The following is a 13,814-nucleotide window of genomic DNA, read 5'->3' on the forward strand; positions in this document are numbered from 1 at the left end:
TGGCACATCATAATGTCACCTAGTTATTATTGGATTAAATCTATTTTAAGATTTCCTCATTATAATATTCCCAGAATGCACAGGCATACACATGGTTCAATGATTTTTTGGTGAGAATTAGGATTTGCATCTTTCTTTTGATTATCCGAAGGTCAGGTAGAAAAGAAAACCTTTTAAGTGATAAAGTGGGTTTTCATTAACAATCTGCATCAAATCAATTTCACCATTCAAAGTAGATATTTCATTGATGATTAACTTGAAATTATTACTCTGATTAGGATAAACTTGGTTGGCCGTTTTTCCCCGCTGGAAATTTGTGTAATGGGGATTAGGGAGTGACATTGAGGCAGTAAATGAGAAAAAAGTGTGATGAAACACAAAAGTTTCCTTTCGATTTAATTAGTGGAAGCTTTGTTGTGAAGAATGACAGGATTAGGATTTTTTTAATAAATATATTTGGCATTAGAGAAAAAATGGGGAGCCTTTGGCAGAAAATGTGGAACCTAACTGTCCGTCCATACGTCATAAAGGTGGGAAAATTCCAAAACCTCTTCTCCTAACAAATACAAAACAAAACCAAAGATATAGAAGTGCCAAAGAAACAACCCACATTGCACATGCATTTTCCCTTTGGGACTGGATCATCACCTCCAATAATCATTGCACGAATGAAAACAAAACTTTTTTTTTTTTTATGGAACTGGGTCTCCCAGTCAATTAGTGGAAGCCAGCACCACCAATCTATCTAATCACACCTTGACACGTCACCAGCCTCCTTTTTTTCTTTTTACTTTTAATATTTTAGCATCACGGGGCACTGAAAGTGCGTCGAATTGCTTCGCTTTGAGGTAAATTTGGAAAAAGGTCAGGTTTTTAAGTTCTCTTTTTTGGCCCAAGATGAGTTTATTTGAAACCCAAAAAGAAAAAACTTTTTCCTAACTGTATTGCTCTTGTTTCGTTTGTATTTTAGAGAAATGAATTGGTAAAAGTACTTTGGAATTTGTTAGTTGTTTGATTGTCGAAAGTTTGGCTTGAGGAAAATTCATGCATGTATAATACGCAAGCGGCTGTTTATGGCAGTTATAGTTGATGGCTTTTATAGAATTACATTATTTTTATCAAATCTCAAGTAACTTTCATGCAACACTGGCTCAATTTACCATTTAAGTTTACATATATGCAAATTTGTAAGCAAATTATCGTATAGAGAGATAGTAGTTTGTACTTTTACACTCTGTCAGTTCTTTAAATATTTAAATTAAAATTTTAAATTTTTTTGTTGAATAATTTTTTAATTGAATTGATGTCATATGAAATATTGAATTGAGAAATACTATTAATAGTATAAATAAAGTGCCATTGAGGTTTTGTTTTAATGACATCAATTCAATTTTATTTTAGGTCTTGGATTTAAATTTTATCAAGCATGGATTTTGTTTAATTATACATTTACTTATTTATAATTTTTTAATATATGATAAAAATTAATTAATTATGATTGTAATTTTATAAAAAAAAAAATTGTATATAAAAGTTGTACATGCCTGCACAGGTATGTCAAGCCTCATTTAGTTTAGTACTATAATTTTATTGCAGTCCTCTACTTTAATTAGAGAGGTTACAAGAATAAAAAAGCATTAGATAATAGTACAATGCAATTTGAGAAAATGGATGCTACCATGGAGGGTGATTTCATCATACAAAATGGGTCGAACAAAACCTCGAGTCAATCGGACCGAGTCGTCATCATTTCCTCTTTCCCTTTATTTACGAAAGAGCCGTCACCATTTCACCACACCAAAGATCGCACCCACCTCTACAATATCAAAGTCCAACACCCAAAAGTAATAAATAAGAGCCTCAAGCAAATTGACGCGTGCTCTCTTTTCATTCCATTCCTTTATAGCCCCCCCCCCCCCCCCCCTCCCCTCTCTCTCTCTCTGTCTCTGTGAAACAACGAATAATCGACGTCTCACCAATTACGTTCTGTTCATCCCCTGTCACCGTTCTTTTCCTCTTATTCTTTCGATCTTTCCATTCAATTCTTCTGCGAGTTCATTAAATCGGTAATAAATTCTTTTCTTTTCGCAGAATTTTGTTTTGAGTCCTTTTCTTTTATCTAAAGTTCTGAATCTAACAGTTTTCTGTTATAATTCACCGAATCATACGGTGAAAAGGTAGAGAGAATATTAACGGATTTGATCCGGTGAGATGGCATCCGTGATAACGAATCCAGTGACGAACACGAATTTGGATCGTAGCAAAAGGAGAAAGAAGAAGAAATCAATGATCAAAGAGAATCGACAGAGCCAAAACCAGAACCACGCGAGATGGAAAACAGAGGCGCAGCAGCAAATTTATTCCTCAAAGCTTCTTCAAGCTTTGAACCAGGTCAGTCTCAACAGTCCTTCTCCTTCGGCTCCACGTGGTGGCCGAGCTGTCCGTGAAGCAGCTGATAGAGCCTTGGCCGTTGCCGCTAAAGGGAGAACCAGGTGGAGCCGGGCCATTTTGACGAGCCGGCTTAAGCTGAAATTTAGAAAGCAGAAGAGACAGAGAGGATCCGCCGCTGCCGTGGCTGCCATCACCGGGACTAGCCGGTCGAAGAAACCGAGAGTTAGCGTTTTGAAATTGAAAGCAAAAGGTATACCGACCGTTCAAAGAAAAGTTAAGGTTCTTGGCAGATTGGTTCCCGGGTGCCGAAAGCAACCGTTACCGATTATTCTTGAAGAAGCAACTGATTACATAGCGGCGCTTGAGATGCAGGTTCGAGCCATGAGCGCTCTCGCAGAGCTGCTATCTGGTTCCGGAGCCGCCAGCACTAGCTCAGCTCCTCCACCTCAGTCCCCGCCGCCGCCGCCGCCGCCGACTATCCAGTGACACTTTCTAATTTGCTTGATTGCCAAGTGTCATCCTCTCCTATTTTTTCCTTTTCGTTTATTTTTAATTCTTATTATCTCTTTTGCCTTTTTCTCTCCTCTCTAAGTAATCTTCATCTCTCCTGTTAAATACATGTCTTCTTCCTTTTTCTTCTCAAGTAAATTTTTATCTCACATTTTCATTTCATTCCATAGCTTTTGAATCAGAAAAACAAGAAAAAAAAGTGGGTATTTTCCCTTATTATGTACACAACTATTCCTCTGGAAATATATTGCAATAAAAAAATTGTAAATGCTTGATTTTGAATTTCAGACTTAAAAATTAAAATCAAGAAATGCAAGGTTCATTTTGTTTATTTTATTTTGGAGGGTTTGATTTTGATAAGGAGGAGAAGATGGGTCCAAAGTAGGGCAGGTGACAAATGCACTTGATGCCAGACGGGGCTAAAGCTATTCGCTAATACCTGCCTTTCCGCTAGGGGTTCAGCCGAGTCGATGCACTGACAAATTCCGGCTTCACTTGAAATTTATTGTTAGAAACTCAGTTCGACCTCGGGTTTAAATTTTAAAATTAAAAGATTTAAGATAAAAATTAAATTATTTAAATTTATTTAACAAAAAATAAATTTAAATTTTATGTTTGATTTTAAGTTAATTATATATGTAAACTTAAGTTCAAATTTAAATTGATATATAAATATAAAATAATAAATTTTTAATTATAAAAAGTATATTAAATTTAAAATTTTAATTAAATTCATGAATTATTTAAATAAAATATTCAAATATTCAAATTTAATTTATTTTATAAATTAAACTATTAATGTTTGATTTGATAATAATTAAAGCGAATTTAAATTTTATCTTAATCAGTTTCAAAAAATTTATAAATATTAACGTATCGGTCACACTTTATCTTTCACCGCTGAATCTCGGGATGACATTGAGGTTTGGTATTTTTCACGTCAATTTTTAATGTTTATATATGACACGGACCTGTTTGTTGATGGATTTCGGTGAACTTCAAAAAGAAAAATAAAAAAAATTCAACACCCTTTTTTCTTCTACACAATTATGTAAAAGAAGTGTCTCTTTATACATGTGCCTGCCACCACGTTTACAGAGGTGAATTCAACCTTCACCTGTAACTGTAAGGGAGGCGTCTGGTGTGACCAGTATTTTGACCAACTGCCCTTCAGTTGAATTCAATGGGAATGCCCAGATACAAAGGTCCGGTCCCTGAGCCTGCTGGGTTAGGGCGGGTCACTCTCACAGTAACACTCATGGGCTGCCACCTGTTCCCGGAATCAATCCCAGAAGCACACGGGTGCATTGGGTTTCATCACTATCAATAGAATAGCGATGGGGTTTTGGGAGATTTATAAAGATGACTGAGAGTAGGGACACTTTGATGATTCAAACCCAATGAATTCCAATAGGACCACTCTTTTTTAATTTACATTTCTTTCCGTCTTGTAAATTTTGGTGATTATAGTTTAAAATTTGGTCATTATAGTTTGTGTTTAAAGTGGTAAAAGGAAATTTAATTGATTAACCCTAATTAAATTTACAAATATATATATTATTCAATTTTCGCAAGACATTCGTTTATTTGATTTCTCTATTAAAATATAAAATACGAATGTCATTTTCTTAACTAAAAAAAGTTAATTTTAACATCAAATTCAATTTTAAAATTAATAAATTATTTAATCATTTCATAATCCTTAACTTTCAATATGTTTAAATTCCTCATTTTTCAAATAAAAATGTGAGAGAATGAGAGAAAAAGTTTATTTTTATGATTATTCGATACATAGATAATAAAATATTTTAATTTTATAAATGAGATTAAAATAGTGATATATATTTTATTTTTTAAATACATACTAAATATATTATTATTTTAATTTTATTTAGGAAATTAAAAAATTTTTATTATTAATATATTTGATTTTTTTTTGAGAAATTAATAAATTAAAAAAAATACTTTTCAGCTGTCGAAATCTTCCACTAGTGATGCTAATTTTGGATGTCAAAATAGAAGTTTTTACATGGGATTTCTGGACTCTAAAGCTTTTTTTTTGGGAAACTCGTGTCACCGTATTCTCACACACATGTTTCAATCATCCCATATATAAATAAAAATTCTTCCCGATAAATGAAGCAAAAAGGAATTTTGCACAGGTGAAATATAATTTTGTCTTTCACTGTATGCATGACAGCAACTTTATTTTGGAATCTGTAACCAATTGGAGGTGGCCTCCATTCCTAACAATGACAGCGAAAAAGATTTTTTAATTTTTTTAATATATATATATTTATTTATTTAGGGTCGTAAGAATCTTGACTCGTTAAAGCATAATTCATTCAAAATATTCTAATATTTTTTATTTAATAATTAATTATAATTCTATTTAAAAATATAATTTAAATTTAGTATTAAGTTTGAATTGTAATATTATAATGTTTTAAAAAAGAAAAAAAAAAGTTGATTGATGGGTTTTGCAAAACTGAATTATTGAGCATGCTGACAATTATGTGAAGTTTAATCGTTATCATAATTCCTATGGAAAATCATAACCATAGGACTCTGCCAAAAAAATTTTAGTGCTTTTTGAAACAATCATGTGCCAAATTTTATGTTTGTACAAATTAAATCATTTACCAAATAATTAAGGTTCTAATTAAAGTTTAGATCTCTAGGAAATATTAATATGGTTTCTATATTCATAATATAAGTATTTTGCTTGGTTTTTCTTTTCTTAAAAAAAAAAATCTTGGGTGCCTTTCAAATTGTACGATAAATAATAAAAATATATGATATGACTCGGATTTGATAGATACCCAAAGCACACCCACTTAACAAGTGGTTTAGAGCTAAGTGTGAAAGTTAATCAAATTCCAATAATTTTCTTCATCAATCTTCCTTGATTGAAAAGATAGAAAGCTACCATCATCCACCAGACCACACCACTCATTTTCAATCCATTTCATTAAATTATACATGATATTAATTTTTTTTTAAATCACCACTAATTGATCTAATCAATCTAGTACTCTAAAGATAAAACATAATAAGGATTAAGAACATGGCTCCCTTGACTAATCACCAATTAAGTAAAGAATTAACATAATACTATGACAGGTTTTTGATAAAGTTTTCATTAATCACTAGTTGGCTCAAATTTTATGAAATCATGAAATTAATGGTTGAAAATTGAAAAAGGATTGTATGAAGCGATTTCTATATGTCAATATATATGTCTCTTTCATTCAAATTATATCATTTAATTGCATTTATAAAAAAATAATTATTTATTACATATTACATGTGATAATGAAATAATGAATAGAATTATTTATTTCAACACATTTATTAATGATTTTGATAATAAATAATTAATTTTTCCATAAATATAATTATATGATTTGAATTAAATAAAATAGATATATGCTAACGTGAATTAATTGTTTCATATAATTTTTTCTTTTGAAAACGCGAAGATGTCAGCTTCATATGATATGATTGAAACATTAGTGCTAAGCATGTGGCAAGCAAAGGTGGTTAGTTTCATAACGGTTGCTGCCACTTAACATCAGTAAACCCGCATGTAGTGTTTTTGCTTTATTATCGCATTTCTTTTAATATAAGAGAATAAAAATGAAGACAACTTTAAGAACAATGTTTAAGAGCAGCTGTTGTTCTGTTAGCTATCAACAACATCATTAATCAAAGTGGGATTTTGCCTTTTCTTTAACATGAAGAGATAGGGTTGGGATAGACAATGTAATGAGGTGGGAGATATCTTTGTCTCTTCAAATTTAAACAAATTGGGTTCTTACCACTTAATCAACACAAACCCTAGACCTAACTAAACCATCTAGATCTTTTTGAATTAACTTCAAATACTTCAAAGTTGACAGACAAGTGCCCATTGTTTCTTTTCATATTCTTTATTAATTAGTTTCGATTTTGTATAATGATTTTTTTTTAATTTTTATTAATCCAACGGTTAAAATTTAAGATTTTATCTTGAAAATTTGAGTTCGAATTTTGAAATAAATGCGATAAAATTTATAAAATGAGAATAAATTACCTCTTACTATGTAGTTTAGGATTGCACATAAAATAATCGGTTGAAAGAATCCGAGCTCAAGCATTCACCATCAAGCTTGACAAGTTTTGTGCAAAAATAAAGAGAAAGCATGCATGTGGTTACAGTGTTAAAAGCTATATAAACGAAAACATACATTTGATTTTTCTTAGCGGTTCTATAATTATATATTACCTCTCAATATAATTTAATTACAAACATTATTGAATCGATAAACATTAAAAAGAAAATTAAATTACTACTAAATAACAAAAACATCAAATTGATATTATTAATAAAGCCCATAAGTTGAAAAGGGATATTTCAATGAAGCAAACTCATCATGAGAGCAGGGAGATCTAAAATGTCAAATGAATGAGGCAAGACTTAAAAAGAGTTTGGTATACATATTTATATACAAGCTTTTATAGTTTGGTATACATAGCTAGCTAGGATTCTTTGTTTGTTTGTTTGTTTCCTCTCTAATTACTCTATTTTCTGTTCACTTCAATGAGAAAAAAGATTGTTCAACTGTGGAAAAGAAATATAAAGATTGTTCAACTGTGGAAAAGAAATATAAAGATTCTAAGAAACATGAGAAAAAAATCACTAGTTACATGTGACATGTCTAGGCTTAACCTAACACCATAGATATTGCAGCACAACTTTTTCTGCCATTTCTGCCTTTGTTTATACATGGGTATGGCATGCACGATGCGATTGGATTAAAACCCAAAAAAGAAAAAGGTTAATACATAAAATGACCCATGTATTATATATTTTTTTATTAATTTAGTATCTAAATAAATAAAATTTTTACTTTGATATTTTAATTTTTATTTTTTCAAACACTTTAATACTTATTAAATAAATGATGTGACATAAATACATAATAAAATTATGTCATATATCATAAATATTCACATAGTATCATATTAATTATTGTCACGTCAGCAAAAAAATTAAAAATAATTTAAAAAATGAAATATGTTTTTTTTTTAAAATAAAAAAGAAAAAGCTTCAAAAATAAAAAAAGAAAAAGAAAAGATTAGGGAGAGAGGGAGAGGGAAAGAGGGAACGGGAAGAGAAAGAGGGAGAAGGGGGAAGGGACAACATCGTCAGTCGATATAAAATTGATTTGCCTCTAACCTGGCGAGTTGGCGTCGATCTGGCTCAAACGAGTCAGCGGTGCCACCCCTCCGTTTTTCTTGCCCCCGCTCTCTATTATCTCTGCTCTCCTTTTTCCTTTACTCTTTCTCTCTATTTCTGACTTTTTTCCTTTCTTTTTTATTTTTTTTAAAATTTGAATTAAAAAATATGTTTTTTAAAATTTTTTGAATTTTTTATTTAAATGCTTAAGTGAAAATTTAATTATGTTGTAATAATAAAACATTTGTGTCACGTATCATAATTCACGTACACAATTTAATAAACGGTGTCAATTTAAAATATCAAAGTACCTAATAAAATAAAAATATAGATATTAAATTAAAAATTTTATTTTTGAAGTATCAAATTAATAAAAATATATTATAACAATATTTTTGTATTTAATCCAAAGAAAAGAAAAGCACATGCATTAAAAAAATTGCATGAGCTACCTAAAGTATACTAAACCCACATGGAGGGGTCATGCCTTGTCCATAAAACTCCAAGAAAACAAAAGTAAAAAGAAAGAAAAAAAAAAAAAAAGCTAAAAAGCAAAGGAATTGTGTGGATGGTAACTACATTTGGTCACCACTCACCACTACCAGTGATTGTGATTTTGAGGGTTCTTTTTTCCTAATTAATCCCCCCAAAGCCAAGTGACTTCTTTTGGTTCTCGTCTTCTTCCTTATGCCAACAAATTAAATTAAGCAAAATCACTGTTTGATGTAACATTCAGGGTTTCAGGTAGGGTATCAATATCTCTCCCACATTGGTTTTGTAGGGATCCCATCATTCTTTTGATTTGACCCCTTTTTTTTTTCATTATGAAGAACACTATTTAATATGGGATTCAGGTAGTAGTGGACAAGTTGACATGTTATAGCTCAGGGTAGGTAAATAATTGACCAAAATTAAATGAATTATATGATTCTTCATGTACATGAGCACAAAATATTTGCCCTACTTCATTCATTTCCTTAATTGAGAGGGTACGTAGGTGAGTTTCATGGCATGCAGTAAATTTAGCTTCATTATGTCAAACTTAGCCTGATTAGTTAGACAATCTCCTTAAAGTTCAATTCCAATTTTGTTTAATCAACATAATCAATTAATTCGGATTATATAATATGCAAGCCAGATGACTCGTGCGAGGAAGGGGACACAAAGAAGGTTGGGTTCGACAGCAACGGCTGGGTATCAAAGGCTCGTAAGCGATTTGATCGTGCGAAATTGATTGACTGTTCGGCGACAATGAAGCGGAGGTAAAAAGTAAAAATAGTTTCTTTTTCTTTTTGTATTTTCCTTTGATGGACGAAGAAGTTTTATCACCTACTTACATCCGTTACCCTTCTCCCTGCAGAGATAATTACTGCATAGAATGTTCCCCTTCACATTACAAAGAAGAAATGAAAAGCAAGGAAAAAAATTTACTGCATAGTAAATTAACTACGTAATCATACATGTTTTATCAACAAAAAAAAAAAAAAGTGAAAAAGTTTGCCATAAGACCTCGTATCATGCATGCATGCATACGTTTTCTGAACTCTGACATGAAATTTCATTTGGGTTCCTAATATAGCATCTGATGAGGCATAAACATGTGCATATGCCTTTAAAGATGAAAAGCCAATGTTTCTTTGGTCTGTTAGTAGTGCCTAAATTTTCAATTATAAAAATATTATCAATCAGGATTCAATTTTTAATAACTTTAATTATAAAATAACATAATATAAAATACTAAAATTTTTTATTTTTTAGATAAATTTCAATCCTTTTAACTTTAATTTATATTAAATAAACTCTTTTTTCAAATGTCTAAGTTAATTTTGTTACAGTCAACTTAAGTTTTGACATGGCTTAATAACATGATTAAAATTTTTAAAAAAATGGATATCCTTTTGTAAAATAAAAAATAATAATTTAGGTACAAATTAAAATTTTAAAGATTTATTTGCATATAAATCAAAATTAAAAACTTATTTAAGTATAAATTAAAATTTTATTTGGATACAATATGAAAGTATAAAATTTTATTTAAAATTTGATAAAATTAAAAAAAATTTTAAAACAAAATTCAAAAAACCTTTAATTATTTTAGCTTATAAAATATGAAAACGAAGAAATTAATTAAGATTATTAGCCAAAAGAAATGCAATGGGGACCAATTAAGGTTGGGAGGTGGAAGGGAGGGGGAGTCCTTAGGCAAATTACCAAATTGGGTAACCCTTTTTGCCAAACCCAGTTGCCCCACCTTCGATTAGGGCTGTAAACGAGCCGAGTCGAGCCGAATAATGAGAAGCTCGAGCTCGAGCTCGACTCACAATTCAGGGCTCGATACTCGGCTCGAGCTCGATCGAGTTTTATTTTTCAAGCTCGAACTCGATTCGTGATCGAATTCGAGCTATTCGAGCTCGCTCGATTAAACTCGATTAATATATAAAAAAAAGCTCGATTTTTATACTTGAAAAAAAAACTCGATTATTCGAGCTCGAGCTCGAGCTCGAGATCTTTTACAACTAATTTTTATCAAACCTAATAAATATTATATTTTCAAGATAACAACAACAATAACAACAACAATAATAATAATAATAACTTACACAACAACCAAATTTAAGCAAATAAAAGTCTCATTAAATGATTCAAATACAACACACAAATATAAGACATAATGAAACTTAGAAATTAAAATCCTAATTGAAAGATATTAAATATCCAAGCAAATAAGTTCACAAATAAGTTACAACAAACCATCAACAATACATATGCTGCCTTCACAATATTATGTCTTCAAATGAACATTGAGCTCATATTGCTTTTCAATAAACCTATACAAAAGAATAATTACAAAACAAAGAAATTATAATTAACAATAAGAATAACGATAAAAGTACCCATGCAAGAAAAAGATTGTAATATTATTACAATGATCAATAACTTTAAATTTTTAACATTAGCATCAACATGGATTTTATCTTGTCAGTTGTCTTATAATCAGAGCAAAAAAATATAAACAGTATCTTGTCAATTACCTTAACATGAGTTTCTATCATTAGTTAACCTATGGTTCGTAAATTATAATGCAAAAAGCTCAATCTAGACTAGCTACTACCTATTTTTCTTTAGTAATGTTGTGACAAATTAAAAGTATTTAATAATAATATTTCATACCTGTATAGAAGACATTAGATATCCTCACTTTAGGGGATTTTGAGTGCAATCTCAATTGATTTCTTCTCTTTCTACATAGATAAAGTAAAAAAAAATAATAGTTAAAAATTAGATTAAAGCAATGATAGTCACCTAATAACAAAATAATAAAAAAAAAAACTCACTTTGTTCTTCTTCTTCACTCCATGAAGATTCCGACACCAATCTCCTCTACAAAGTAATGCTTGCACTGTGTCAGGAGATAAAGAAGCACGATAAGTATCAATAACTCTACCTCCTGCACTAAAGGTAGCTTCTGAAGCCACTGTAGTGATAGGAATAGCAAGTATATCCCGAGCCATCTTAGATAAAATACGATACTTCAAAGTGCTCACTTTCTACCATTCCAAAGCATGAAACTTAGTGGAATCTCCTTCACAGATAAAACAGCCCTCAGCTAGGTAGACATCTAAATCAGATTGTTGTGGTTGAGCAGTTTCAACTGATTTTACATAATTTGCAAATTCAAACCAACCAGAAGAAGAAGCTTCTATATTCATACCACTAATACCATTATCATGCACTTGAGTTTCAGCACTATGCTCATTGCCAAATTGATACTCACGAGCATATTCATCATAAATCTCATAAAGGGCATCTCGAACTTTAGCAATATTTTCTTTTGCTTCTCTATCAGGGTACATTCGAGGAAAGCAAAACTCAATCACCCTCATTTTGCACCTTGGATCCAAGATTGTTGCTATAGACATCAACAAATTACATTCTCCCCAATACTTATCAAATTTACTCTTCATCTTACGAACCATTGCTTGAACAAATTCATTTTCATCATTCATCATTTTATCCAACAACACTTTCACACGATAAACTTCATTTAGAAACAGGTTTGAAGTTGGATAATCACTTCCAGAGATGATTTTAGTGGCTGAATTAAAAACTTCTAAAATCTCACAAACTTTCTCCACATTTTCCCAATCTTCATGACTTGGACAACATTCATAATGAGATTCTCGCTCTTTGAGTCTCGAAAACACTTCTTTGAATTTGATTGCAATCGACAACATCTCGAATGTCGAATTCCAATGTGTTTTACAATCGAGAATGAGTTTCCTATCAGGTAACTGTAACTGCTGTACTATATCAAAAAATGAGTTAAGTCTTGCCTCATTTTGATTAATAAAACTGACACTTTCATGAACATCACCAATCACATTCTTAATCTCAGAAAGGCCATCTTGAACCATGAGATTTAAGATATGTGCACAACACCGAACATGAAATAATTTTCCTCCACAAAGTAACATCCTATTTCTTGAAAAAGGGTCTTTAAGAATTCTAATCGCCATATCATTGCTTGAAGCATTGTCCACAGAAAGTGTAAACACTTTGTTTTCAATTCCCCATTCCTTTAAACACTTAAAAATACAATCAGCAATCTCAACACCGCGACGAAGAGGAGGTATGTGAACAAAGCTAATAACACGCTTTTGCAATCTCCAATTAGAATCTATAAAGTGTGCTGTAAGAACCATGTACTCAATCTTTTGATTACTTTATTTCCATAAATCTGTTGTCAAACTAATCTTACTGACAGTCTTCAACAATGCCTTTAATTTCTTCTTTTCTGCTTCATAAACTTGCATGCAATCTTTTTTAATAGTATTGTGTGATACCTTTTCCCATTCAGGCATCCCACGTTTTTGCATCATGTTAAAACCTTCCTCTTCTATAATCGAAAAAGGATGCTCGTGCATAAGTATCCAATGTGCAGCTGCTTCTCTCATCTTTACCATATCAAACTTACCATCTGTGAGAGCAGGTAGTATCTGTACATCACCACATGTGTTTACTGGCTGAAAGTTGATCATTTGTTGTTGATTCTGAAAAATTTTTCTCTTAACACAAGTTGTCAAATGTTTCTTAAATTGAGTTGTACTTTTATTTGTATTTACTGCTAGCTTCTTCTTGCAATGGACACACTCTCCTTTTTTGGAACCATCAGAAAGAGTGACTTCTTTGAATTCTAACCAAACAGCAGATGTCTTTTGCCTTTTTTTCTCATTACTTTCTTCACACTCTTCAAGGTCAGCATTATCACATTCTTTATCATTGGCATCAATGACTGGTGTTTTATCTGTGTTACCATTAGTGGCATCTAAAGCTTCATTCATTGAATCATTACCATCATCTGACACAATTCGACTAGTAAAAGAATTTATTGTCGGCTGAACTGGTATAGAAGAGATATCCGGTGTGGTTGATGACATGTTTAGTTCCCTATAGCAAAAAATAAAAAAGACAAATCAAAACAATAATATAATTTTAGGATCAAACAATAATGCAAACAAGTTGTTAGAAACATGTGCGATAAATTTTATTGCCAGAAACATGCTAAACAAGTTGCGAGAACAAATTATTGGAAGAGTATAAAATTTTATTCTTTGGGAAAATATACTAATATTGTAGGAATTTTAATAAATTTAAGATTACCTACTTCGATAATAATTTCAATTTCTAAAAT

The 13,814-nt window shown here is 30.9% G+C and overlaps 1 protein-coding gene and 1 pseudogene across 2 annotated transcripts; one reads left to right on the plus strand and one right to left on the minus strand.

Moving 5' to 3' along the window:
* The first annotated feature begins 1,881 nt into the window (after positions 1-1,881).
* LOC111307533 (transcription factor bHLH148) lies at positions 1,882-3,063 on the plus strand. Of its 2 annotated transcripts, none has more exons than XM_022905549.2 (2): positions 1,882-2,066; positions 2,178-3,063. In XM_022905549.2, exon 2 carries the CDS (start codon positions 2,212-2,214, stop codon positions 2,875-2,877), a length of 666 nt encoding a protein of 221 aa, XP_022761284.2. In that variant the 5' UTR covers positions 1,882-2,066; positions 2,178-2,211; the 3' UTR covers positions 2,878-3,063. The 2 variants fall into 2 exon arrangements, with proteins under 2 accessions (XP_022761284.2, XP_022761285.2); XM_022905550.2 differs by having other exon boundaries at positions 1,911-2,066; positions 2,182-3,063.
* Positions 3,064-10,964: 7,901 nt separating this feature from the next.
* On the minus strand, positions 10,965-13,150 carry LOC149512720 (zinc finger BED domain-containing protein RICESLEEPER 2-like; annotated as a pseudogene).
* Positions 13,151-13,814: the final 664 nt, after the last annotated feature.

The sequence above is a fragment of the Durio zibethinus genome, chromosome 22 (assembly GCF_047325235.1).
Source record: "Durio zibethinus cultivar Kanyao isolate XHJ-2024 chromosome 22, ASM4732523v1, whole genome shotgun sequence".
In the NCBI taxonomy this organism is placed as follows: Eukaryota; Viridiplantae; Streptophyta; class Magnoliopsida; order Malvales; family Malvaceae; genus Durio; species Durio zibethinus.

Excerpts from the sequence above, each read along its gene's own strand:
- LOC111307533 (XM_022905549.2), top strand. The coding sequence starts at position 2,212 with ATGGCATCCGTGATAACGAATCCAGTGACGAACACGAATTTGGATCGT.